The sequence below is a fragment of the Ylistrum balloti genome, unplaced genomic scaffold (assembly GCF_031769215.1).
Source record: "Ylistrum balloti isolate Yb309-2 unplaced genomic scaffold, AGI_CSIRO_Ybal_v1 Utg369954, whole genome shotgun sequence".
Taxonomy (NCBI): Eukaryota; Metazoa; Mollusca; class Bivalvia; order Pectinida; family Pectinidae; genus Ylistrum; species Ylistrum balloti.
In genome coordinates this window covers 443,625-471,390 of record NW_026782055.1, presented here as the reverse complement: position 1 = coordinate 471,390, position 27,766 = coordinate 443,625, and the positions used below count along the sequence as shown (strand labels likewise).

The 27,766-nt window shown below is 36.5% G+C and overlaps 2 protein-coding genes across 2 annotated transcripts in view; one reads left to right on the top strand and one right to left on the bottom strand.

Moving 5' to 3' along the window:
* The window catches only part of LOC132547416 (uncharacterized), a 29,246-nt gene extending 27,817 nt beyond the window's left edge, over nucleotides 1-1,429 (top strand). The window contains exons 23-24 of the mRNA XM_060211173.1: nucleotides 271-529; nucleotides 909-1,429. Coding sequence (XP_060067156.1) covers nucleotides 271-529; nucleotides 909-1,429 — 780 coding nt within the window. The remainder of the gene's footprint in view (nucleotides 1-270; nucleotides 530-908) is intronic.
* Nucleotides 1,430-6,086: 4,657 nt separating this feature from the next.
* The window catches only part of LOC132547415 (uncharacterized), a 33,836-nt gene continuing 12,156 nt past the window's right edge, over nucleotides 6,087-27,766 (bottom strand). Inside the window, exons 17-41 of the mRNA XM_060211172.1 lie at nucleotides 27,453-27,669; nucleotides 26,349-26,498; nucleotides 25,992-26,202; nucleotides 23,090-25,723; nucleotides 22,754-22,929; nucleotides 22,301-22,471; nucleotides 21,877-22,136; nucleotides 21,409-21,567; nucleotides 19,877-20,092; nucleotides 18,413-18,541; nucleotides 16,696-16,798; nucleotides 16,375-16,592; nucleotides 15,642-15,887; nucleotides 14,382-14,868; nucleotides 14,005-14,168; nucleotides 13,505-13,738; nucleotides 13,039-13,212; nucleotides 12,583-12,743; nucleotides 11,497-12,355; nucleotides 11,010-11,139; nucleotides 9,550-9,779; nucleotides 9,250-9,424; nucleotides 7,911-8,594; nucleotides 6,782-7,342; nucleotides 6,087-6,316 (exon numbers count right to left, since the gene is read on the bottom strand). Of these exons, the coding sequence (XP_060067155.1) occupies nucleotides 6,087-6,316; nucleotides 6,782-7,342; nucleotides 7,911-8,594; nucleotides 9,250-9,424; nucleotides 9,550-9,779; nucleotides 11,010-11,139; nucleotides 11,497-12,355; nucleotides 12,583-12,743; nucleotides 13,039-13,212; nucleotides 13,505-13,738; nucleotides 14,005-14,168; nucleotides 14,382-14,868; nucleotides 15,642-15,887; nucleotides 16,375-16,592; nucleotides 16,696-16,798; nucleotides 18,413-18,541; nucleotides 19,877-20,092; nucleotides 21,409-21,567; nucleotides 21,877-22,136; nucleotides 22,301-22,471; nucleotides 22,754-22,929; nucleotides 23,090-25,723; nucleotides 25,992-26,202; nucleotides 26,349-26,498; nucleotides 27,453-27,669 (8,979 nt within the window). The remainder of the gene's footprint in view (nucleotides 6,317-6,781; nucleotides 7,343-7,910; nucleotides 8,595-9,249; nucleotides 9,425-9,549; nucleotides 9,780-11,009; nucleotides 11,140-11,496; nucleotides 12,356-12,582; nucleotides 12,744-13,038; nucleotides 13,213-13,504; nucleotides 13,739-14,004; nucleotides 14,169-14,381; nucleotides 14,869-15,641; nucleotides 15,888-16,374; nucleotides 16,593-16,695; nucleotides 16,799-18,412; nucleotides 18,542-19,876; nucleotides 20,093-21,408; nucleotides 21,568-21,876; nucleotides 22,137-22,300; nucleotides 22,472-22,753; nucleotides 22,930-23,089; nucleotides 25,724-25,991; nucleotides 26,203-26,348; nucleotides 26,499-27,452; nucleotides 27,670-27,766) is intronic.

Here is a 27,766-nt window from a genome sequence, read left to right as displayed (position 1 = left end):
GTTAAATATCAATCAAATGTTTTTATTTTGTTGATAAAATTATTGATACCTTGTTATCATTGGTTAAAGGAAACAAATGTTGGCATATTGTTTTCATTATGTACGTACAGACAACGGTTTGATTTGGAGGTCGCTTTAGTATTTTAACTGTGGATGAAAAAGTAACTAGCCCATTTCACGTCTAGCGGTTACCAATCTTGGATGGGTTGATAGTTGCTATTTCTATTGCATGTATCTCCCCATTAACAATCTCTCCATTTTTCCCTCCAGGTCTTTCGGCTGCTGAATTATGTTGGCGGCTTCGGTATTCTCGTGATGATATTCCAAGTGATCTACGCATGCTTCAGTTTGTATTTCTTCGTACGCTGTATCAAGAAATTACGAAAGGAAAAGATGAAGTACTTCGCCCGCTTCTGGAATCTCTTAGAATTCATTCTTCTGTGTTTCTGTATTGCTGTCATCGCTATGTATGCGTTCAAACAAATTCTATCCGAATTGACAATGCGTGCACTGAAGGATCCCGACAAGGGTATGTATAGGTTTGGGAATAGATTTAAGTGGTGTTAACTGTGTCATGCTATAAGTCATGAGAGCATGGCATGCTTTCTGGTTATTAATGTGTATCATTCTGAAATTCAAACTCGATTAGCTTTGTATAGGAGATACCACACGTGGCACGTGAACTGTTATCCCATGATAACTTTTCTTGACTTAGTGTAAGAACTGAATTCTGACACGATGTTATTGGTATATTTTTCCCTGTGTTTTCGTATTTATACTTGTACACTAAGCTGTATCTATGTGTTTTACCGTAGAAAAGTTTCGTGTCTTGCCTATAAAGTTTTTTCTCCGACGAAATTATGTTGAGGGAATTTACCTTACCTTTATCTCTAACCTCTCCTTTGCAGCCGACTACGTTAACTTCCAGTCGATGGCTATGTATGACGAACTGTTTGGTTGGATGATGGCGTGCGTTGTGTTCCTGGCTACTGTCCAGTTTCTGAAATTGCTTCAGTTCAACAAGAAAATGAATATGCTTGGCGATACTATCAAAGTAGCCACAAAGGACCTGAAGGTTTTCTCTATAGCCTTTGCGTTATATTTCTTCGCATTTACAGCTTGTGGCCATCTTCTGTTTGGAACTTCCATTCTAGCTTACTCCAGTTTGTTGGGTTCTGCGGAGTCAATGTTTGCCTTTACCCTTGGAAGCTTTGACTTTGCTGCCATGGCTGATGTCAACAAAGTGCTCGGACCTCTCTTCTTCTTCACCTTCGTTGGTGTCGTTTACGTCGGTCTAATGAGCATGTTCTTCACCATCATTGGCGATGCGTTCACAGAGGTCAAGGCTAACGTCGAACAAAGCACCAACGACTATGAGATAGTATCATTTATGTGGAAGAGGATCAAGGCTGTGTTAGGATTGACTTAAACAGTGTTGATATAAATAGTGTTTCTTAGGACACGTCACAACTTTTAATAATACTGTATAGAACAAAGCTGATCTTAATCGACACCTGGTATCGAGATAGATGTATTTGTACGGATAATCACTTTTATTACAGTTGTTAAAGACGACCCTGCTGAGTTTGAAGCAGGAGAATAAGTAATCTTAATAAAATAATACAATAGTTTTGTTCTTTCGTCTAATACTATTGCTATGTATAACACAAGCAGCCAAAAGTGTCAGTTGTAATTTAGAATGTCAAATCCTTAAAATAATCATTCAAGATAATAGCACAATGAACATCAAAATCAAACCACTATTTTGCTCATTGCGAAAGTCATAATTACCAAGACAAAACTCGTTATTTCTGAGAAATATATTCCTTCACCTGTAGATATAGGATTGTTTAGAGATTTCCACTTAGATCTGGTTATGATGTAATGCATGCTAGTCTCATCTTAGTCTACAAGTTCACCGAGACACGGTATTCCTCTATATATTAATACAGACGTTTTATAAACTGTCATGATATGATGAAAATGGATTATTTGTGTCATTGTTGACTCTATGTATCTATTTCAACAGTAATGCATTCTTCGAGGAATTTTTTTTTCTAAATGAATAATCATTTCGGGGTCAGATTCGTCCTTATATAAACAACCCCTATTCGGTGAATTGCTATGGTATTTTATTCTCAATCAGGATATTGGTCTACAAGCACGCAAATGTTCTCTCACGTGTTCAAAGAAAAAGAAAAAAAAAAAAAAAAAAAAGAATTGTTTAGATTTTCCGAACGATCGGAAACACCAAAATATTCCAGTCTGTAATGTTAATCTTTCATATTTCGAAATAATCAAAATTGATTCAAAATGTATCTTCTAATCGTCTTAGACTGGCCCGTTAAATTTTACTTTATCTTAAATTGACCAAATTAAATTTTGATATTATTAAACTGAATAACTGTAATTGTTTCATAGTTAGAAATAAAGCATTTGAATTAGTCGTTTTTCTTGTCTGTACAGTTTAATGTTGATTCATTTTACGATTTGAAAGTAAGGAGATGAAACTTTATTATATATTAGCTAAAACTAATTTGCGAAGGAAAGCTCGCTTATCATAATTTGCCCTTTTTCCTCCTCAGAACTGTGGGTTCAAAAATGCACTGAAAGCCGTTAATTGATTACTTCTCATCTAAAGTAATATGTAATAGATATGGATAATTTAGTTGAAGTATTACCTGCATACATACTTAAATAGCATAAGCAATTCATAGCAAAAGGGAACTGCATTATATATATATATATATATATATATATATATATAGAGAGAGAGAGAGAGAGAGAGAGAGAGAGAGAGAGAGAGAGAGAGCCGTGCGGATTTACATCTATTCTCTTCTTCACGTTAGCTTCCGAGTATCAGCCAATATCTAAGTGCGGATTTCGAAAGAAAAAGATAAACCATCATTCTCTGATTTTCAATGCTCATTTATTTGCCAGTATCTCAATCAGCTCTCAATTGCACACCAATCTTTCGATCAGTTTCGCGTGCTTTTACGTTGGTCATTCATATGCTTTGGAAAATCATTCATGTATTGTGTTTGTTTGCGAAGTCTGTCTGGTGCCTATGACAATATATATCCGTCTAGTGTATCTGTCAGTTCCGTCAATCATTTGTTTAGAATATGTATCTGCCTCGTGTGTTTGTCAGTAAGTTCTATAACGTATGTATATTCGTCATGCTTATGTGATTATTAATTATGTATCTTTAATCAATCCAACTCTATTCCTTCGATTTCCACTGGCGCGTCGTAACAGTTTAACAGAGAGTATTACAGCAGGTGTACAACATGTAAAAGACATTGTGACAATCACAAGGACAACATATAGAGGACAAGAGCGGGTTCCGATAGTATTATAGGTAAATGTGAAATGTAACGTATTTGTTGCGAACAGTACTTACACTTTATACCTTACTTAGATTTTATACCCTATTTAGACTTAATACCCTAAATAGACTTTATACCTTATTTAGACTTTACACATTATTTAGACAAAATATCCTACTTAGACTTTAATCCTTGCTTAGACTTTATACCCTTCTTAGACATAATACCCTATTTAGACTTTATACCCTACTTAGACTTAATACCCTATTTAGACTTTATACCCTAGTTAGACTTTATACCTTATTTAGACTTTATACCCTACTTGGACTTCTTACCCTAGTTAGACTTTATACCCTAGTTAGACTTTATACCCTACTTAGACATAATACCCTATTTAGACTTTATACCCTACTTAGACTTAATAACCTATTTAGACTTTATACCCTAGTTAGACTTTATACCTTATTTAGACTTTATACCCTTGTTAGACTTTATACCCTAGTTAGACTTTATACCCTAGTTAGACTTTATACCCTACTTAGACTTAATACCCTATTTAGACTTTATACCCTACTTAGACATAATACCCTATTTAGACTTTATACCCTAGTTAGACTTTATACCCTATTTAGACTTTATACCCTACTTAGACTTTATACCCTAGTTAGACTTTATACCCTACTTAGACATAATACCCTATTTAGACTTTATACCCTACTTAGACTTAATACCCTATTTAGACTTTATACCCTAGTTAGACTTTATACCTTATTTAGACTTTATACCCTTGTTAGACTTTATACCCTAGTTAGACTTTATACCCTATTTAGACTTTATACCCTACTTAGACTTAATACCCTATTTAGACTTTATACCCTAGTTAGACTTTATACCCTAGTTAGACTTTATACCCTAGTTAGACTTTATACCCTATTTAGACTTTATACCCTACTTAGACTTAATACCTTATTTAGACTTTATACCCTTGTTAGACTTTATACCCTAGTTAGACTCTATACCTTATTTAGACTTTATACCCTACTTGGACTTTATACCATACTTAGACTTTATACCATACTTAGACTTTATACCCTAGTTAGACTTTATACCCTACTTAGACTTAATACCCTATTTAGACTTTATACCCTACTTGGACTTTATACCCTAGTTAGACTTTATACCATACTTAGACTTTATACCCTAGTTAGACTTTATACCCTACTTGGACTTTATACCCTACTTGGACTTTATACCCTAGTTAGACTTTATACCATACTTGGACTTTATACCCTACTTGGACTTTATACCCTAGTTAGACTTTATACCCTAGTTAGACTTTATACCTTATTTAGACTTTATACCTTATTTAGATTTTTAACCTTATTCAGATTTTAGACTTTGATTACACTGCTTGCCATTTTTGCCTTGATCGAGATCATGCATCCATCATATTAGTTGAGCCGTGTTCCCTTCATATCCATGAATATCTAAGTGAAAATAAAATTGAAATTTTATGATACTTTGGACAAAAGATGTACCCGAGATACAAAGTCTACCCGCATGGCATTGAGAAGTTTTTGTGACACAGAAACCATGTCCTTTTCTTATTACAGATCACCCCCGTTCTTACCATATGACAAAAACATCACATTACTGATTTTCAAAAATATCACAGACCTTTCAAATAGTTAAAAGAAATAATGAAGCTGATGCGATTTTATTAGTCCTTTCAAAACCATTATGTACTTGAGATGGCTAAAACATTACGACTAACTTAGATAAGGTTGATGAACTTAACACGAACATAATAGAGATGAGAACATTATGATACTATGTTACTACGATTCCAAACCCGATTGGTTGAATTATAAGATAAGCCAAGGAATAGACAACATTGTGGCAATTCAGTGGAGTTAATTTCTTAACTTAGATGATTTCCCAGGGAGTTAGCATGTTTTATATTTTTGTTTGCTCTCCAGACTTCGGTCATATAGATAATAATTTAAAAATGGCGCCAATCTTTGTAATTTTATTTAATATTCTTAAGTGAAGTTTTCCGTATTTCGCCTTGAAACATCTTATTGAAATCAGGAAAAAATCATTACATGGAGAGGCTTGATATTTTATGATGACAACTACCGCCAGAAATAAGAGCTTTTGTGAGACCGTCGTATACCTGGTTATTCTTGTCTTGTATATCGTCATTATATACACAGCTTCCTCCAATTATTGCGCTTGTAACTAATACCATTCCGATAAAACAAATAGTCACGTGAAAGGAAATGAAAGAATGATATAAAAAAGAATAGTTTTTCCATGTCCATCGTCATGTTAGAAGAACGTTTGTAGGCTTGAAATATTAATAAGTTTTTTTCGGAGCTAATTAATGTTGACTATCAATGACAGTTCCTAATGTGAATTTTGTACAGCAGAAAGGAACACGAAAAGTGAAAAATAGTTTTATAACAACGCGTTGATGCATTTTGTACCGTTTCCCGAGTGACAATGGCGGCCCGGCTTTATGCTGAAAATATTCATTTTCATTGTCTTTGAAATTATCACAATAAGTTAAGGTCGGAAGAATAACTCTACCAAGCTAAAGATACTTTTGTAAAACAAGACTTTAAATTAGAAAATCTTGTAGCTTGTGAAAGCTCATTTTGAACCGAGGAGGCGATAGAATGGTGCTAAGATAAAACGGATCTGCACAGCATGTAAGTACATCTTTGCCTCTTATCATAACAGATCATTGATTTGTTATTCAAGATTGATCTTCTGGCGGCCAAGTGTTGGGAAAAGCCTGGTAAACAGTGGAGTATCAGTACGGATGATGATTTGAGGGGATGCCTGTCTCTGTCCTCCATCCGTCTGTTGGTTGTCTCTTTCTTCTTTATCTAGTTTTTCTAGCCGACTGATTATAGTATCCAGCTTACTGGCGATGTTTTTCATAGAATCATCAATGGTGGGGGGCTTCTCGTCGTTTTTACCTGAGGGTAAATACATCTGGTATATTGGCGTGTATATTAAGACAATACATATCATGGATTATACTGGGTGTTAACAAAGGATCATGTAATGACACAAGTCAACTTTCATTATAAATTTATAATAATATGAATTATTTTATAATTTTATAAATTAATATCTGCAGATAAGAAATTAAAATGCATCAAACATATGTTTTGTTAAGAAAATATAATTGGCATTAGGATTGAAATATAGACAAGGAGGTGTACTTGCAACATAATAAAATTTGTAATTTTCAGAATGTTTAAATACCTCACACCAGACGATATAATCACACACAAATACAAGTAAAACTGACAACAGCTTAACGAGCCATTGCAAATGGATTGTGATCTTGGTTTTAATCGTTTCTAAAATTACTTTTTCTTAACAATACAGAAAATGAATTGCTTATTGCCGATTTAATAAGTAAGGAATAATCTTACCTATCATGTATTTCCTTTGCACGTCCAACAGTATTCTGTCAAAATCAATTCCAATCCAGCCTTTAAACCTTGTCCAAGCGAAACTCACGATTTCAAACTCATTGCTTTGCTTTGATACATCTTTTCTCACAGCAGAGATGGATTCGTTCAGGATTGTGACGAAGACATTTAGAAGAATAAAGTTAATGAAGAGGAAAAATGAGAAGAAAAACAATGGTCCAAAGATTCTATTTGCATTGACCAGCGCCAGGTAGTCGTATTCTCCCAAGGAAAATGCAAGTAGGGTTTCAATGGACTGAATCATACTCTTATATGATGCCATGTTCCGCCCGAACATAATATATCCCCATATTGCAAATCCTGATAGGAACACAAGAAATACAAAAGAGAAAGCGGATATGTCACTCGTAGAGTTTTTCAGTGTCCCTGCTATCATTGACATCTTTCTGTTGAAACGGAACATGTGAATAAGCTTGATAATGGACGCGAAGATAGTAAATGCCATCACATAGCCGAAGACCTCATCCCACATGGCGACTTTTTCAAAATTGTAGAATCTATCTGAAATGATATATCATAAGCGATTTCTCGATACTTCCAAATTGAGGCTAACATTATTCAACAGTGACCGTAATTAGATATCATGGTTCTATGACCGCGATTGACTTGAAGTTAGATATGCAACATGCTGCAGAACTTCTCGTAGACGTCTTTAATTCAAGGCTAATACATCAAAGGCGATTTAAAATTGGTACGACAATGATGTGAAACTCGCATAATCTATGGCTAGTTACCAATACACCAAGGATTCAATCGGTCTTTTCCAAAAAATAAAAATAAAATGAATTTAAAAAATCATATCGTTTCATATTGCTATTGTTTCGTATTATTGAATAAATAAACTTCCTTTAAAAGTGTGATAATTCAATTTACAGTTTTTTTCATTCTTTTTCGAACATTAAGATCACCATATCTTAGTGTAGCCTTCGTAAACATCAACATATACAGACCAACTACCTACATGGCTATGAGAAAGCTAGAAATATTCAGATACATGTCGTATCAAGCACACTATACCAGAGGATGTATCATATGTTCGACATTGTGTTTGTAGCGTTTTGTCACTTACCTCGGAGCTTCGTCACACTAGACACGGCAATAGCTGTGATAAAGTGTCTGATGATATACATGATAATGGAAACCAATGCCGTCATCATTGTCAGCAGCTCCAATATATTCCAAAACCCTTTAAAGTAGTTCTGCTTTTCCTTTCGAACTCGTTTACATTCTCTGACGAAAAAGTATATAACGCTAATAGCCGCCGATACCTCACAGAATATAACAAATATACCGTATCCTCCCAGGTAAGAAAACAAGCGAAAGGTATGGATGTTTTCCTTCACCATAAATTCACCTGTGTTTGGCATTTCAAATACGATGTTAAGTGTTGAAAACATGTTTATATTCGCGTTATAGACCGTGAACATGAGAAACACTGAACGTGTATATCTGTCTATCCAGTTCTTCTGACGTAATTCGTTTAGAAACTGAAAAGCTCGTTCTCTCTTTCCTATAAAATCCACTATATACCCTCCACCTGGGTAGACACCAATTTCCCCGGCATACGGTAGTCCTCCCGTGTCCAAGAACGGGCGGTACTTCCAAGGATAGTTGACAATGTGATCAAACGATTCATTTGCTGTAGCTTTGTGCCACGCTTCCCTATAAGCGTCGTTGTCAGCATCATCATTGTCCCAATCAACTGCACAACTGTCGATAATATTGCGCATGTACGTAGATACTTTACAACCACCTGTAAAAATTAATACAATATTCTTAATCATATCCCAAATGTACGATTTGTCATCCACCTTTGCAAATACAATTTATCGAGCTCTATAATACTTCTTGAATTGTAAAAAGACATTTCGTTCCAAAATTTGTTGGGAAAAAACATGAGACTTTTTTATACTGAAATGTTCAATGCGACCTAATCGTACATTAAGAAGTTGTTTTATTCGGAAAACTATATCAACATAAGACTTTTATGGCGAATAAAGATTACAATACCATTCAATCAACAAAATATGTATACAAATATAAACTAGGTGCATTAACATAAAGATTTTACTCTTGAGCACTTACAGTGGACATTTCTTTCTAGTGTGATACATTCCGACCAACCACAATGTCAAATGCATGATTTATAAAGTATCTGAAATGATCATCGAATCATGACAAACACATCTCGATCTGTGAAGTCTTTGGTCACATTCAACAAGCAAATGTATCAATAAAGAAAGAAGTTACACGTGACTACTCTTCAACCTCAGCAAAATGTCAATCTTCTTTAACACAATAAAAGTACTACTTACACATTACAAACTGACAGCACATTAACTTTATGAATCACTCATGCCGCTTTAATAACTAGACCTAACTTGGGATAACATAAAATCGAACTTTGCCTTTCTTTACGCGTTGTTGGCGGACACGAATCGGCCCGACGCGGTATGCTGTACGAGTAGAGATGAGTCGTTGCTCCTCATCATCAGCCGGAGCTCCGTTCCATTTGTGGGTGAGGTACATATTTGGAAGTAGAATCTTCTCCATCCAATCCCAAAAATCAGACACTGTCCTCACCTTTAGTTAAACAATGAAAAGATATTGAAATAAAGATATAGTCCCTGACCTTATCTCAAGGATTTGTAAGTAACATGAAGAATGATCTTTTAATTAACGATGTAAAATGTATGACGGGTTCCTACCTTGGTCATTGCGTTTTTCGGGTTAACCACATTGAGTATGGCCGTTTTTGCATTGAATGCTTTAGGATCCCTATTATGACTAGCCACTAATAAAATCAATGCCAGGAAGATGAAGTAAAAGATAATTTCTCTGATAATCTGATGCATGTGAATCTCATTCAGGCGAATTTTTCGAGCCTCTTTCAGTTTCTCGGGATCTGGTGTGTCTACTTTCACAAGTGGTCGCAGAGCTACAACGAATAGAAAGAAGAACCGACATCAATGGAAATGTTATATCGAATGTAGGTTAGTTACCTGTATATATAATAACATTACTATCTCTAGTTAAATAACTGTATGTAATCTGACATTATTACTGGTTAGGTAGGTACCCGTATGTATCTGACATTATTACTGGCTAGGTCAGTACCAGTATGCAATCTGACATTATTACTGGCTAGGTCAGTACCAGTATGTAATCTGACATTATTACTGGCTAGGTCAGTACCCGTATGTAATCTGACATTATTACTGGCTAGGTCAGTACCCGTATGTAATCTGACATTATTACTGGCTAGGTCAGTACCCGTATGTAATCTGACATTATTACCGGCTAGGTCAGTACCCGTATGTAATCTGACGTTATTACTGGCTAGGTCAGTACCCGTATGTAATCTGACGTTATTACTGGCTAGGTCAGTACCCGTATGTAATCTGACGTTATTACTGGCTAGGTCAGTACCCGTATGTAATCTGACGTTATTAATGGCTAGGTCAGTATCCGTATGTAATCTGACGTTATTACTGGCTAGGTCAGTACCCGTATGTAATCTGACATTATTAATGGCTAGGTCAGTACCCGTATGTAATCTGACGTTATTACTGGCTAGGTCAGTACCCGTATGTAATCTGACGTTATTACTGGCTAGGTCAGTACCCGTATGTAATCTGACGTTATTACTGGCTAGGTCAGTACCCGTATGTAATCTGACGTTATTACTGGCTAGGTCAGTACCCGTATGTAATCTGACGTTATTACTGGCTATGTCAGTACCCGTATGTAATCTGACATTATTACTGGCTAGGTCAGTACCTGTTTGTAATGCGAAATATCTATTTATTACAATTATAAACGCTGTCTTTTAACGCATTAACTAGAGGTATTATGATAATGAATTTACTTAATTATGAAGACGGTTTCATCACTATCTCTCAGTTTCTAGTTTTTTACTTGTAAAGTTATTAAGATAAAGGCAGATATAAATGTTTTCGATTCTGAAATATGTTGCTATCATACTTATCAACTTTATGACGATGTTCTATCTTTAAAGTTCAAGATACCCACGTTTATCGTTCTACCTACTGATCTGCTGAAGTTTGATACTTATAATACCGATGGCAAATTATACGTTGGTTGAATCTAAGGGTCATTCATGATTTGGTAACTACCCAATTAAAAATAATAAGTCTTGTAGGCTAACCTTTGGTTGGTTTAGTGAAAAGAAGTTCTTCGTCATGTTTTGGAGCCATCGGTGTATCCTCATTTTCTTCGACCTCTTCTACGTCCGGCTTCTTTAGCAGGGCAGATATTATCACAGCAATTGTGATGATCTGTTCAAAATAACTTATTTTCATTAAATTCTTAAGTAGCGTAGTAAAATATTACAGTCATATTCTTCTTAGAACAAGGAAAACGTTATGACGGATGGCAAGAAGGACAGACGAACGAACAACTACATGATATAGTTCGCCCCGTAAAAATGTAAGACGGGCGTTAAAAGCAATCGTTTCTGATGGGTATCTGCGAATAGAGAACTTATTCAATTTCCGTTTCTGCAAACAGCAATTAAGTTACTATTTCACAAGCGGTTTGACTATTGAATTTTCTGTTCTTATACATCTATTGGCGCAGTTTTATTGGATTATTGATGTTGTATTTTGAAATTTAAGTACAATTATCATATATACCTTTGTTGGTTGGATAACTGTGATTGATTCTCCAATGGACAGAAGCATTGCTGATAACCAAGCCAACGACTTTTCCTTTCCCCATTCCATGCTGTAGAGGAAGGTGATGAAAGCGGATATAACTGACGATAAAAATACCAGTACCCATGCTATGTATATACATGGAGGCGGGAGAGTGAATTTTGGTTTCTGTTGTTTCGATCGTGCAGTTGCTGGCCTTGATACCGATTTCTTACGGATTAAAGCTGTATCTGAAGTGGTAGATACGCCACTGATTGTATTTGCGGATTCACTTTTAAGAGTGTTCTTTTGGACGTCAAAATCGTCTTCCGTTACCTCAGATAATTTGGTGTCATCATCAGTTTTGCATGGCCTAAGGTCTACTTGTGAGAGAGTTCTCAAGGGCTGGATGTTACTCACAAATGAATTAGTTACCTTGTTTTGACGAGGTCGTGTTTTACGGAAAATGTTATCGATGATCAAATTAGCAGGAAGCACAACTAGACTGCTAATAAAACTTATGTAAAGTCCGCTGAGTGAAAATTCAAACGGTCCTATAATGAAGGATTCTTTGTTTTCTACGTTATCTTCCGATCTGTAAAACATAGCATTTGCTACCATGGTTGTCATTACAAGAGAAAGAATACAGGAGAGACGCTGCACTCGTGTGAAATGGCTCCGCTGTGGTCGAGAGAACACGGATATCCACAAATGTGAATCAGTCAGGCTGCGTTTTGTCTTGGTAAGGAACAGAGTATTGAATTTCGTGAGGTCTTCCTTTCCAGCCACAGGTAACATCCGATCGATCATTCCATCCTCCTCCTCTACAGCCAACCAACGGTTGCACATAAAAAAGTACCTAAGATAAAATCAAACAAAGTTTAATACACTGAATGGTAAAAAAATCCGTTTACAATCAGTCAACCAACCAACAGTGATGTTGTTGGAATGTTTAGAAGTAACTTATCTTATTTTCATATCTAAATATATTTGACATTGTAATCAAACGCTTCTGAAAAAATACAAAAAAAGTCTGTGAATTTACATTGTCAGGTAACATAAGTTAAGAATTAGCAGAACACTTACGTCTGCCCTGTCTGAAGGTCGGATACGACGACTTTGCTTAAGTACCATCCCTGGTGTTTTCCTTTTCCCTTATTATCATGCCAGATACGTAGGTAGGTGAGTGGTCCCAGCCACTGTTGTGTACTCATCACATAGTTGTTTACACTACCTCGACTACAATTCTAACAGGTAGGGAAAAAAAGACACGTGTTAACATTCATTCAAACACAAATTCAACACAAGAAACAAAATAAAAACAGAAGAAATATATTTAAAAAGACTCCTGATGAAGTACAAAGAAAACAAGACCAGATGTTCCGGAATGGTTATCGTCTTTTGCTGCATCGAAGAACAAAAAATACATGATTTCTTTCTGAAAAACTTATAAAATAACCGTTTCCACACAAAATGGACCATATATGCATTAATCCGTATTACAGTTCAAATTTAGCTTCAAAGAACGAACATCTTGCATACCTTGATATTTTTTTCGTCGGCAAGGATTCGAACACCAGTGTCTTCGCTATCTCCTGCCAATACAAAACTGATCTTTGACTTTGTGCCTGCACCCCTCCTCATACCAGTGAACACGGAGATCTGATAAAAGTACGGGTCACTGACCACGTTGTCTGATAGAGGAGCCACGCCCCACTGAAAATGGCAAATAAGAATTTCCTATATAATAAACATATTATCGACCCACTTGGTTAGAAAATGGTATAGACATTGAAACAATTATCATGTTTGAAATAGCATTTATCTAACCTATCATCTCAACCATTAACATGTCTTAGTTCAACGATAATACCACCATCAAACATTCATATAATATTTTTATAAGTTCCCATTTTAGTGAATACAAAAGCAGATATGGTTAAAACTCTTATGAATTAAACTTACAGCGCAATTTAAGTAAACACATGCTGTTTTATTAATGTATCACCTTTACGATGTCAAGTTTGTCTTTGTGACGTGCCCATATAGCAAGTATAAAGAATAAAACAAAAATGGAGCATAGCGTAGCCAGAACTGCCCAGTTGTCTGCGATCTTTGCTCCCAGATTGTCAAATACAGTATTAAAATTTATCTTGTTAGGTGGTGTATAGAAATCAGCCCCGAAAGATGTCAAATGGTTACAAAGGCATCTTGTAAATCTGCTGTTCGAAAGCGGACTGACCTGAATAAAAAACAAAAGTAGAGGTTAGTGCCGACTACTGATGGATCTGTTAATTTCAATCGAACAAATATCCTGAAGCAACCATTGCTCTCGTAGAAACACAAACAACATCAATGCATAAACACATTACTTGAACATAATATTATAAAGGAAAGAAACATTATCACCAATGACAGTTATCATTCCCGATGATGCCAATTAAACACTGAATATAAAGCCAGGTGTTCTGAAAGGTAAGCGTGGGTCAATATTTCAACGCTACTTACTCTACAGCCATCTGACATCCATCTGTCTGCTGTTTCATTCCAGAAAAGGCATCCGCATATTCTATACGTGATACTGAAGTTTACTGCTTTTTCGTTTTTGATGGTTGGTCCTAAATAGTCAGCGTAGTATTCATCATATGTTTCAACTTCACCTGTGTCGTTTTCTGTGTAAAAATACATCACTTACTGATAAATATAATCCTATTTTATGTGTAACGTATAATACAGAAAGTATTCGAATATGTTTTTTCAATGGAGTACAAAACTTATATTCCATTGTCGGAATATCCCGCTACCAATCAAACAGTTGTCTTTTATCGTGTATACGGTTAGATGGGATAAAATATTTGAAATAGGGTAAACAGATGATAACTCACCAAAAGGTTTTAATGCTACTACATAAGATCCTATACCATGCTCCTGTATAAACTCTGGTGTAATGAGTATGGTGTGCGCAAGTTCGTCGGCCATATTGTCGTCCTCGACACCATCTGGAACTGCGTCGTATTGGGGAATGAGAAATACGGCATCATATGTCTCCTCAGTGGGTGCAACACCGTACCGCACATACACTTGTAACAGTGCGTCATCCTCAGGCCTGATAATCAGGTGAATAGATGATTCATTCGAACCCGCTTCTACGACAAATTGCATTAGTTTCTTATCCAAGTTGGAGACGGTGGCGCTTCGGACATTGTTAGAGTTTCCAGATGGAATGGCTATGTCGATAACGATTTCCTCTTTTAAATCTGCTACAGGGATTTCATTCTTGTCACTGTCATATAGCGATAGAGACAGTACTGGGGTCTTTATCTTACTGGAACTGTCGTCCCAAACGAACGTATTCTGTGCTGCACTCAAAACCTGGACAACAGAACAGCTTATTGTTGAATAGCCATTAAATACTACAAGTATATATCAATCCCCTCACATGTCACATGTTTACTACAGTCAATGTAGTAAAACATATAACGCTGTACCACAAGATGATTCACTCACGACGCCAAAATTGTAACCGAAACCTTTACTAAGAACGTTAGAGAATATTTACAAACCAATACTAATATCGTGTGCCAATGGATTGAAAAGTGTCTAATGTTTCAACTGGGTGAGTAAATCATCTTTCCCTGGTGATCATAGGTTAGTTAGTCAGTGGTTAGTTAAAAAATTAAAAATGCTTCCAGCGAACAAACAAAAACATTTAAGTAGCACTCAAGATATATCAATCACCACCAATCTACAGCCGTGACAAATAGTGTCCGCGATTTTTTGAATTCATGCTTGACAATTTTAACCACTGACAATCTCTAACCAGCATTTTGAACAGCCGGGGCAAAGATAACACGCATATCACGTATGCATATAACGATAGAAAGTTGCGCTGTAGTGTGTCATCAAATAATATGTTAATGAAAAGTTGATAATTTAGAAAACGTATTCCGGTATTATAAGAGAAAATAAATCTTACAAACGACATAGTTTTGTCAAATTTTAGACATCATTCTACACACGTTTAGTGAGCGCTTGAAAATGTTGACGTAGCCAATACATTCACTGACATAATGATAAGTACTGAATTAACATATTTAACAGACACAGTCATAATAAATCACTATTTCATCACTTTCTAACGTTACCTTAGAATCTATATAGGATGTATTCGCACTGCCGTTGATGATTTCGTTTGATGATGGCAACGCGAAAGAGCCGCTGGTAACATTCAGCACGGCACTGACCAACTTGTTCACTTCTCTCCTTTCGGCAACCATAGATAAATGTTCTGCCTCCAGACGCAATGGTGGACCACCAGGTATACGTGTCTTAATGGCGGTTTGATACAACATCTCGGTCACCTCCAGAACCTTAGTAGCGATTTCCTTAACCTGAAATATCAATTGTGTTACAACTCGGTTCCGTAATTAATGACACAGTTTTTTTTTTACTTTTTAGTCAAGTCAGTTTTATACTCCTGACTAAAATGACAAGAACAAAACCACAGGGAAGTACTGGTACAAAGAAATACTTTCCCGTGTGTAATTGTGCTGCGTTGCCATGACAATAATTGGGAAATAATAATTCCAACAACACTTTCCCAAATCCTTCGTTGTCTGAAAATGTGAAAAGCGTTTCCTCATATGATTGGTCTAACAACTCTAGCTAGATTTCTTTAATTTACGGAGAATCTCTAATGTTTATTATCAGATTCCAAATTTGATGTGAATAGTTACGGTTAACCTCAATTCGCCAGTTTTTTTCGATTATTAAACAAATGGACAAAATCAATTTCTACTTTATGTTTCTGGCTACCAGTGTTTAATGTTTAATCATCGGTCAAATTCCTTTATTTTAATGTTCTTGAAAAATGTGTACCTTTTGTCTCCGGATTTCCTTATTAGATAAGGTTGTCGATCGCGTGGATTGGGTTGTCGTCGACTGCGTCTGCGTAGTGTTAAGGTTAGTGGTGCTCCCTACTGGCTGTGTAGGACTTTGCGTGTGTTGTGTTTCGGAGACATGCGAGCTCACGGCGACCTCTTCTAAAGACATACCAACAGCAGCCATTGCCACACTTCCAAGGGAAGCTAACATATCTAGATTAAAACATATACACATGTGAACAATAATGAAATTAAGATTTCAAATTTTATATCGCGAACAATGTTTCACCTGATTTACAACTATAGTTTTACATACCAACTGCAGTGTCCCATTCTTGATCCATCGATTCAGACTTGGAATTATCCACCAATATGTCGAGAGAGTTGGCCATTATCAGCATTGAAGAGACTACGATGTCCTGTTCGTTAATAAAAAATGGTGTAAATGCATATACATTGAAACGATATAAATATGATGTATGCATACACAGGAACTGTATCGGTAACGATGTCGATAACATAATTATACTTCTCCTTGCCCAACAAATCCAAGAATACTGTATAGCGTAGTTGCTTTTCACTGTAAACATTCACCTTCGTTTACCGTTTCATCAACACTCTAGACATAATGTTGCTTTACTACAAATCGTATCCCTCGTGATATATTATCTTATCTAAAAGATGTTCTTCTTTGTGATAGTATCAACCATCTTAATACCATCCTACACATTATACAATGTGAATGATAAAAAGGTGAATATATTTACAGCATAATCGCAAACAAGATTTTACTTTTAATACTACGAATTCAGAACTTAAAAATGTTTAACATTTAATAGCAAGATCTTCCAACAAACTATTCACATACAAATGGGTTGGTTCACGTGTTTGATTTTACTATGACTATATGGATGGTTTCTTGTCTTTAAATAACTAGAAATTTATTGACCACGTCCATCGCATATATCCACTAGAACTGGAAATCAAACACACTACGAATTCTTTTACATCAGCAACTTATCTCAATATTTTCTTATAAGGATTCAATATGGCCAACTTTTAACCAGGCTGTATGATAAGGTGATGATTTCAATTTCCTAATTATAAATTCTCTAGTTCTGGACAGCAACATTCTTGCATTCAAACTATGGTGTAAATGTGTCGTGGTTGATTCGATATTCAAGGACATGTTTCCATTATCAAGATTTACGTGCAAGAAGTCGTCAACTAAAGGACGAAATCGTGTGACAGTGTTTCAAAAGATGCAGATTGATGAAAATTATGGGGAGATTTTACGGTCGTCATTACTATCTCATTGAGAAATTTTCTAGTTCATGACGCTGGACTTATTTGATGCTCGTTAGGTTACTTGTTGGTTCTGTTGTCCCTTGCTCCTATTTGAGAACCAAGATTAACATGGCGGGTGTCATCGACGAAGCAGAAGACGCTTACTCTTCCTAAACTCCAGGTCTTATTCTCTTTGTACTTTTTCAATAGTCTCTATTTTAATCTTTCTCTTATTTATATTTTGCCCTAGTTTGATTGATTTTGATTTCTGATTAAGATTATGCTGACATATTCGTATTTTCTTGATATTGTTTATTATGTAACAAAATACATTTTTTTGTGAACAAAACGCCATATTTCCTTGTTTTATATTTTTACAATTTGACCATGTATATAAATCAAGTTATTTGATTTTATCCACAATTTTCAGAACGTTAGAGAATATATAGTATCATATTAAAAATTTGGCTTGACCACACTAACATATCATATGTTTAAAAAATATAACAACCATAATGGTTTAGAAGATAAGGCCCAGACATTAACGAACTAATATTTTGTTGTTATTTGACCTTTGATCTCTAGTTGGAGTTCGTATAATCCACATTTCACCGCCTGTGAAGGATGCATGTATGTTAGCAAGCATGGCTTGTTCAAGGAGTTGTTTTTTTAAGTTGCAGATGTATATTTTCAGAAAGCTTAGCTTGTTCAGAGAGCATTTCGGGTTTTTAGTTAGTTAGTCGTACCTGCGTGTTATCGGAAAGCTCGGTTGTAGCGTGTGCCACCATTGCAAAGCACATGGCAGTTTGTTGAAGGGAGTTTATTGACTGTGAGTTTGTCTGTTGCTCTAGAGTGTTTGCCAGCACCTCTCGAAACTGAGAAACAAAAGAGAAACAATGATAAGTTTTCAACAAAATCAAAGAAGATAACACTTCTGAAGTTGTGCACCAGATCTTTGTCCAACAACTCACTTTCAACACTTTAATCTCATATGTAAAATAAGTTATGGAAACTCAATGCTCACTTTGAATATTTAATCCATTCAAGGCAGAACAAAATGACCATTACAATCTTGACATCAATAAATATTCCCTATACTTCACTGAAAATATAATTCAAATAAATAAATGCCCATTACAGGTTCCAATGACAACAGATTAACATTTCAAGTATAAAACATGAAGTTTTTAACAAATAAATCATGTAGGAAAAGCATAAGAAAAGAAACGTTAAGCATAATATGATAAAGAAAAAAATAAAATACTCCAAAAGAAACCCTTAGAAACTAAAGAAAAGTATCTAAAAAGAAACTCAGAGTAAAACACGGTATGGGAAACATTCTCAAAAATAAAAGTTCTAGGTTTAAACGATACAGAAAAGGTATTTAAAAAGAAAACACAATGGTAAATAAGAAAATCGAAAAGAAACTTCTAGAACAACTGTGTAGGATAAGTGACCAAAAAGAATCTCCAAGTCCTAGAACAAAACAATGTAGGATAAGTGCCTTAAAAGAAAAGGGTGTAGGATAAGTGCCTTAAAAAACTCTCCTAGTCCTAGAACCAAAACAGTGTAGGATAAGTGCCTTAAGAGAAAAGGGTGTAGGATAAGTGCTTTAAAAGACTCTCCTAGTCCTAGAACAAAACAATGTAGGATAAGTGCCTAAAAAAGACTCTCCTAGTCCTAGAACAAAACAGTGTAGGATAAGTGCCTGAAAAAGACTCTCTTAGTCCTAGAACAAAACAGTGTAGGATAAGTGCCTTAAAAAGACTCTCCTAGTCCTAGAACAAAACAGTGTAGGATAAGTGCCTTAAAAAGACTCTCCTAGTCCTAGAACAAAACAGTGTAGGATAAGTGCCTTAAAAAGACTCTCCTAGTCCTAGAACAAAACAGTGTAGGATAAGTGCCTAAAAAAGAATCTCCTAGTCCTGTAAATAAAGGTGTAGGATAAGTGCCTTAAAGAATCCCTAGGGAAAAGAGTTACAAGAAACGTACCCAAAAGGAAACAAGTAAAACATAACATAGGAAAAGCAACAAAAAGGTAAAGAAAAAGTACCATAAAAGGAACTTCTTAGAATCAAACGTAATTGGGAAAAATACCGAGTAAGAAACTCTCAGCACCGAAAAATAGTCCATCGTGCTAAGAGGTAGGGAACATCCGTTTCCATAAAACTTCACACTTGATATTGTTACCACCTGACTATATTCTGTACCTGTATCCGTTTCTCTTTTTCTTCTTCTTCTCTTTTCTCCTTGTCCTGCTTTGCCTTGACCGGATCAACCGTTGTTGGGACCGTTGTCGTACCGGTAATACCGGTCGTACTCGTTATAGTGGTGATTTCCGAGGTTGTGGCATTAAAGTTCGTTGTGTTGCTTGTTACATGTACTGATGTGGCAGTTTCCTGTACGCTCTGATCGTGTCCCGCAAACTGACAACGATATACGACAAACATTGATTATGGTTATGGATGGTTTGCATTCGGTTCAGATTTACCTTAGAATTTGAGTTGACGGTTCAGAGCGAAACGGTACACTATGGTGACCGGAACGATTGTTGATTCATTCCAGACATGTCAACAGGCCACTTACAAAAAGGCCAGGTCTCTGGTTGGCTATGCCTCATTATCAAGTGATTACTGAATTGAGGTCGGAGCTACATTACACCCTTTGACATCCGTCCGACTTGAAAGACAAGCAAGTACAGTGAATAAACTATATACAAAAGTGCAAACACCGATTTATTGTTTTCTATCGGATAAAAAAACATAACATCGTACTATAAATCTTTGTATTTATTTCAGTTGTACTGATTACTCATTAGACAAAGAGAAATCTATCTTTTCTAGCGTCAAGAGAAAAGTACGCGTTTCCGCAACCTCAGACCACATGCTTATTTTTAAAAATCTGCAAAATATAGTTTGAGCTACGGTAAAAGTTAATTGTAATATCATGTTAAATAAAACAAATACACGCCAACTTTTTTGATCGTGAAGACGACAAACATTAATTCTACCTCATAGAGATATGCAATATTAAAATTACCACTGACAATGACTACGTGGTGGTTAATACTGAAATGATATACCACTTTGATCACGAACCAACATATATATCTAAGTCCATGTCGCGATTATAAAACAGAAAACATTCACACCATTTGATCCTCAGTGACTGAAGTCTATTTCTTGTTTCACTAATATTATTATTAAAGTGGTACGTAGTTCCACCCCAATGCAATGATCCCTTGGTAAAAGGCATCAACACAGTCATCAAAGGCACAACACCGTTTCTTTCACTTTATAAACATTGTCCCGTTGTCCCAAACTCAAATGTAAATCAGGACCGGGTGTAACATTGAAAACTTCCTCAAACTTTGCAGTACAAGTCAAATCCATTGCCTCCTTCAGTTCGAATAGGTGTACATACGGTAGTATATCTCTTCTACATCCATATTACAATATCAAGACAGTACGATGTTGCTTTATTTGAACACTTGATATTAGTAAATAAAGAACTCCACATGTGATTTTGAATCATCGAATGGTAAAAGTATTTGTTAGCTAGTAGATATATGTATAATTTATGTGTTTATATAGTCATTTATTTATTGTAATTGGGAAACCGACATTCAAAAAGCAAACATGACTTGCGGTACCGTAAAATGTTATATTTATTCAATTCATTTTTCAATAGTGCAACTTATTTTTCTAACTAAAATTAATCAAACATGAATTATGGTACTCACATTGAGCGGTTCATCATTGATGAGGGAGACCATGGCAACGATTAGCTGTTTAGCCTCTTGACTCTTGCCTGACGACAGGAGACTAGAGATCTCGTTATTCTCACCTGAGGCAAGTGTTATCAACGAGTCAACATCTTCCTCCTTTGTTGGATTCATCACCTTTAGATACATGGAATAATACATCGTCCAATGTACAAGGCCAAGGTGTCATGAAACAGCACAAATAATCACATTATTTACAGAGTAAGAGTATGAATAAAAAAGTTTTCCTTTTATTAAAAGTTAGTATATCGGAAAACAACAGAGATCAAAGGGATGACAAAATTGTATACGTGGATCACCATACAATCATACAGTGGAATTATATCTCATTTGTACACCTCATAACATAAAACGTGGCTTTAGTTTTCAATTTATATATAGAATGGTGGTGTTTGATATTGAAGTATCTATCGACTTCTTCAGTACCTGAACCTCGAGTGGTGTTTCGATATATTCCCCGATCGGGTTTTGGATTCTGACGATGATGTCGATGATATAGTTGTGTTCGCTAGGTCCGAGCGGGAACTGTGAATCGGGCGTGTAAGGCTGACGTCCGTAGAACACGAGCTGATTGTGATTGCTATCCAGTGGTCTCAACCAAAACGTATACTCCAAGTTTTCTTGATCCTCGCCATGATTCTTCCAACCGTGGCATGCGATTGTGAAAGTCGTTTCAAGAGCAAATCCTGTTTGTCGTTGAAATAAATAAATGGTTTGTAGTGAATATTAGTGACAATATGTGCCATGACCAATGAAGAGAGGAATATTTGTCTAACGGTACCATGGTACGTTAAATTGACTGATAACGAAATGGAAAGTATAAATGCATAGATTATTTAACGGGTCTCACCTTTTTCAGGAATGACATTACACATACCACCATATGGCGGTAGATTGGTGACAAACTCGTATACAGTAAAGGAATCAGCGTAACCATGTACTTGTGCTTCCAGTTTAAGACGATACTTTCTACCCCCGGTCAATGTCGCTGGTTTCAATAACAACACTGAACTTGAAATACCTTCAAAAATATTACAATGTTTACACGATAAAACACCTTTCAAGTGATGAAACCTGTAACTGAAGAACATGTACCAGCGTATATGACAATGCAAGGTTTATAAAAAATCAGCTTATAAAGATTTTAAAGATGTCGTATGTGTTAACATGACCGAAATTGCTTTGTTGGGTCTAAAAATCTTCGGAAAAACATAAGAAAGTTCTTGGGAAGTCGTTTTCAGTTCAATGCTACTTAAAATTTTAGAAACGTTAACTTTATTCTAAAATTAACGTCTAGACTTACCAGCTTCTGCAAACTCGGGAAGTTCGACGACATCATCAAAACTCAGCGTGGTCAGATTTTGCAAGGATAAGGACCATCTAAACTGGATGTCATCAAACGGGCTACAATCTAGACAACTTCCGACCAGGAGAAATTCACCCGACGGGTTCATCTTGGAATTACAATTCACTCGACATCTAAAATAAATATATACAAGTGAAAGGATACCGATGTGTGCAACGCGGTTTTAAAGATAGTTTAAAGTTTGCTTTGAATTTAGTCTACGTGGTCTCAAACAGTGAACACAGTGGTATACTTCATCAAGAAAGGGCATTCTGAAGTACAAAAAATACTCACTTGATATGTAGTTGCTTAGGTGTTCCATCTATGACAATTAAAGTTTGTTCAGCAATCGATATCCTTTCATCTTTTTGCACAATCACCTCAAAAACATTTTCAGATCTGGGTTGAAATAGAGCCGAATTCAGCGTCAATATTCCAGTTTCCATCTCCAATTTGCCGATTCCTGTTCCAAAACAGCCTTGTCCCCAAGTCATGTTTTGTCGCTGCTCCATGGTCGGAATCTCCACAGTTGGTAAACTGCCCGTTGGAAAAGTTTCGTGTGACAAACGGCACTTCCATGTAAAGGTTAATCCTGTTTTGTTTGAAGTGTCGAGCAAATCCGGATCGTACGTATTCGACAAAACATCCAACTCACCATCTGTATCGAATCCGATGGTTCGCATGACGCCACCGACAAAGCTGGCAGAAAGTGGTGTGTCGGTGATGTTCAAGTACGTAAAGTCGACAGAAGAGAGGCCGTGAATCTCGTACATGGACACATTCAACTCAATCTTATAGTGTCCGGCTAGGAAGGTGCTTGGTGGTAACACCATGATAAAGCGATCAGTTGGTACGAGGTCAATGTTGTATTGATTAAATACGTAGTCCAGATACGTTTTACCTTCATCAATCTTGTAAATTTTCCAGTCATAGCTCACCTCTTTCGAAGCCTTACAGTTGACTTCTGCTGTGCTCTCTAAAATAATTCTCTCGGACTTGTAATGATGGACTGGAAGGTCAATTTGCTGACCCCCGCCTTCGATGTGAACGTCGGGATAGAAACAGGTGATGTTATTGATAATTGCTAAATCAGTGACTGTCTGAGTCGACACATCATTGAAACCCGTCACATTCACCATGAAAGTATCATTAGTTCTATACATGTGTGAATGTTCCAAAACTTCAACTGGCGTCCAACTAACATAGTTTAACTTATTTCGTCTCGCGATGTTTTCACATAAACTTCCTCCGTATATCGTTTCTTGTGACCCATCACCCATATTCCAAGTAAAACATGAGTCTGTACCGGGTCGTGCTAGTTCCATCTTGAACGTGATTATTTCAAAGGCATCACTCGGACCGTTGTTACTTATAGTATGAAACTGCACGATCTGTTGTAAGGTGATGACGTCGTCCGTTACAGCATAAAACAACTGATTGAAAGCGTTCAGTTCTATATTGTAAGTGCCTGGATTGTTGAATTTTCGCCTCATAACTTCATCTTGAGTTTCTAAATATACGCCGTCCCCGAAACTCCAACCGAACGTCAAGTGATTACCACTGGACACGGAGGCGTTTAAAATGATATCTCTCTCTAGGGGAAATATGTTACTTCTATCACCATGACCATAGTTTGGTAGGTCGAACTTATCTGACATAGCATAATATCTCACGAAAGCCAGTCCTTTAACCTCTGTTAATACCCAGATATCAACCTCAGCTATTGATGACCATACCGCGTTTCTGACAGTGAAGGTCACTGGGTATAATCCTTTCTGCTGAAATGTGTGCGTCAGTGAAATCTGTCTATTGTAGAATATATCTTGATCTAACACGCCCAAAACCTCGTGACCATCCTTGAACAATATTTCGTATTTTGCATGAGATGCAACGCCAATTAAGAAATCGAAATTAACTTGTCCATTTACAGGTATGTACAACTTGTTGACGTTAATAGATAATCCTTCTATTTTCCTTTGGATAGTAATCCAATTGATCATAAGTACTGACGTTAACTTGTTGGAACAGTTGACAAACATTTCTATATCTCCCACAGATTCAGAACCACCCCAAGTCGAATTAAGGTAGGTCGGTTTGGCATTTTCCATAATATCTATGTAAACACTAGAGGGGTATGTGTTATTCAGCAATATCAAGCATTCCATGTGGGATGGCGGATCTTGACCTCCGACGTACGAGAGTTCAGCATAAATATGACCAGGGGGAGACAATATTAGGGGATTAGGCACCTCTAAGACAACGTCTCTGACAGGATTCTGGACGAATATTAATTGAGAAACCATCGTTTGAGAAGAGTTAACATTTTTTGCGATAACTGTCACGTTATAGGTACCTATATCATTGTAAGTAAATGGTATATGAACTGATGACTGTCCACGCCGAATGTTGTTTAGTGAAAGGGAAGTGGTTTCGTTACTACCGAAATCTATATGAAGTGTTATATTCGATCCTGTTGATGTCCTTATTGAAATAACGATTTCGGTTCCCTTGGAGAGAACGTACTTATTACTGGAGACAGTTAATCCTGAAACGGGTTCTTCGATGATAAATGTCTTCTTTATCATAAGAAAGCTAACCATGTTTGATATGTTTAAAGTCGTTTCGTAAACTCCCGGAGAGAACGTATGAGTGAAGGTGAAGGACGAGTTGTACTGAGTGTCACCGACGTACTCGTACAATGTGTTACCATCGCCAAACACACAGTGTAAATGGATGTTGGCAAAAGTGATCAAAGACATGGATGTTAACACAAAGTCAATGTCTCCCGGATACGACGTGTTTCGCTCTTTACAATCCAAAAGGAAACTTGAGATGCCGTCTTGGATGAAGACGTGATGACTAAGCGAAGCTTGGGAAATGCTGTTGCTTGCAGAAATTTCAACTGTATAATTTCCAGCGGACATGTATCTGAAAATAAGTAAATTGAATAAATGTTTCTTTTTTTCCATTTTAGAATTAATTTATAACAATTTAAACAAATAGTTGAAGCGGCTGTTTCCAAAGGTTTTTGTTTATAAGTGAACAGGGTTTTTTTCAGCAGCAACACAAAATAAAAACTATAAATTTCAACCGTCATAGAACCAGTAGATACAAAATTAAACAGTAATAGAGCTAAATAATCCAAATCAGAGTGTAAGCGAATGACAGATCTGTAATCATAATCAGTGTATCTAACCTGTGAGTTAACGAAAATGGCAAAATGAATGCAAGGTCTTCCGGGTCATCAACCATCTTCACTGTTCCGTCACCGTAATTAACTGTGTACTTGACATGCGAGCCTCTGGAAAGTTGCAGCGTAAATAACACGTCATCTCCCAAGCGGTAGAAATAGAAGTCAGTAGAAACAACAAATCCCAAGATTGGGTCCTGATTGTTATCGTCAATAACTGAAAGTAGAAGTGTGTGATTGTGTCAGTGCAAAACTAACACCCCCTTATTAGTATTGATTGAAATGTGTACAGGTCTGTTCGTAATGATGAAAGCATACTCTTGGTCCCGTAATACCCCAAAGGTTTGAAGTTGTGGTCATTACCTGCACACGCCGATCCCGGGATCTGTCCATTATCCACACCTATATCAATATATCCAGTGAAACAGGTACAGACGTACACACCAGACGACTGGGTACAGGTAGAGTTAGGCGAACAACTATTCCACTCATCGCTGTCACACTCATTTATAGCTGTAGATAAAGGAAACTTGTTTTATAAACTGACAAACACAATCCGTCGACTAAGCTTATCTCAGTGAACATTACTGACGCATGTTACCCACAGTATAGTGTGATGATGTGAAGGATATGTACTGACCGGATGTTACCCACTGTATAGTGTGATGATGTGAAGGATATGTACTGACCGGATGTTACCCACTGTATCGTGTGATGATGTGATGGAGATATACACTGACCGTATGTTACCCACAGTATAGTGTGATGTTGTGATGGCGATATACTGACCGGATGTTACCCACTGTATCGTGTGATGATGTGATGGAGATATACACTGACCGTATGTTACCCACAGTATAGTGTGATGTTGTGATGGCGATATACTGACCGGATGTTACCCACTGTATAGTGTGATGTTGTGAAGGATATATACTGACCGGATGTTACCCACTGTATGGTGTGATGATGTGATGGTGATATACTGACCGGATGTTACCCACTGTATCGTGTGATGATGTGATGGAGATATACACTGACCGTATGTTACCCACAGTATAGTGTGATGTTGTGATGGCGATATACTGACCGGATGTTACCCAATGTATAGTGTGATGTTGTGAAGGATATATACTGACCGGATGTTACCCACTGTATGGTGTGATGATGTGATGGTGATATACTGACCGGATGTTACCCACAGTATAGTGTGATGATGTGATGGCGATATACTGACCGGATGTTACCCACGGTATAGTGTGATGATACAGTAGAGATATACTGACCGGATGTTACCCACATTATAGTGTGATGATGCAGTAGAGATATACTGACCGGATGTTACCCACTGTATGTTGTGGAATGGTCTGCGGGTTCAAAACAAATGTTGTAATGATGTTTATGTTTTGATTAAAGAAATAAAATTAGGGACATTTCAATGTTGACGTGTCTCCTATACGGAGTTCCCACCTGATACATGTATGTCTCCGGGAAGAACCTCCAGTCCATTTGACTGCAACACGGGGATCCCTGACACAATGGAGTTCTTGATGTCCAATTCCTGAGCAGTACTCTCAGTACGGAAATAGACGGTTGATAAGATGATGATACTTCCTGGAGCGTATCTCTCTATCCTTGTTCCAAGGTAATTGTTTTCAAATCCAGCATTTGTGAACACTTCCGATACCTAAACAAATATTACACGGGAGAAATGTAACAAATTAAATTTCATATGTAAATATAGGAGAACTTTCCAGTAGCAGAGAACATTCAGAAAATAAAAA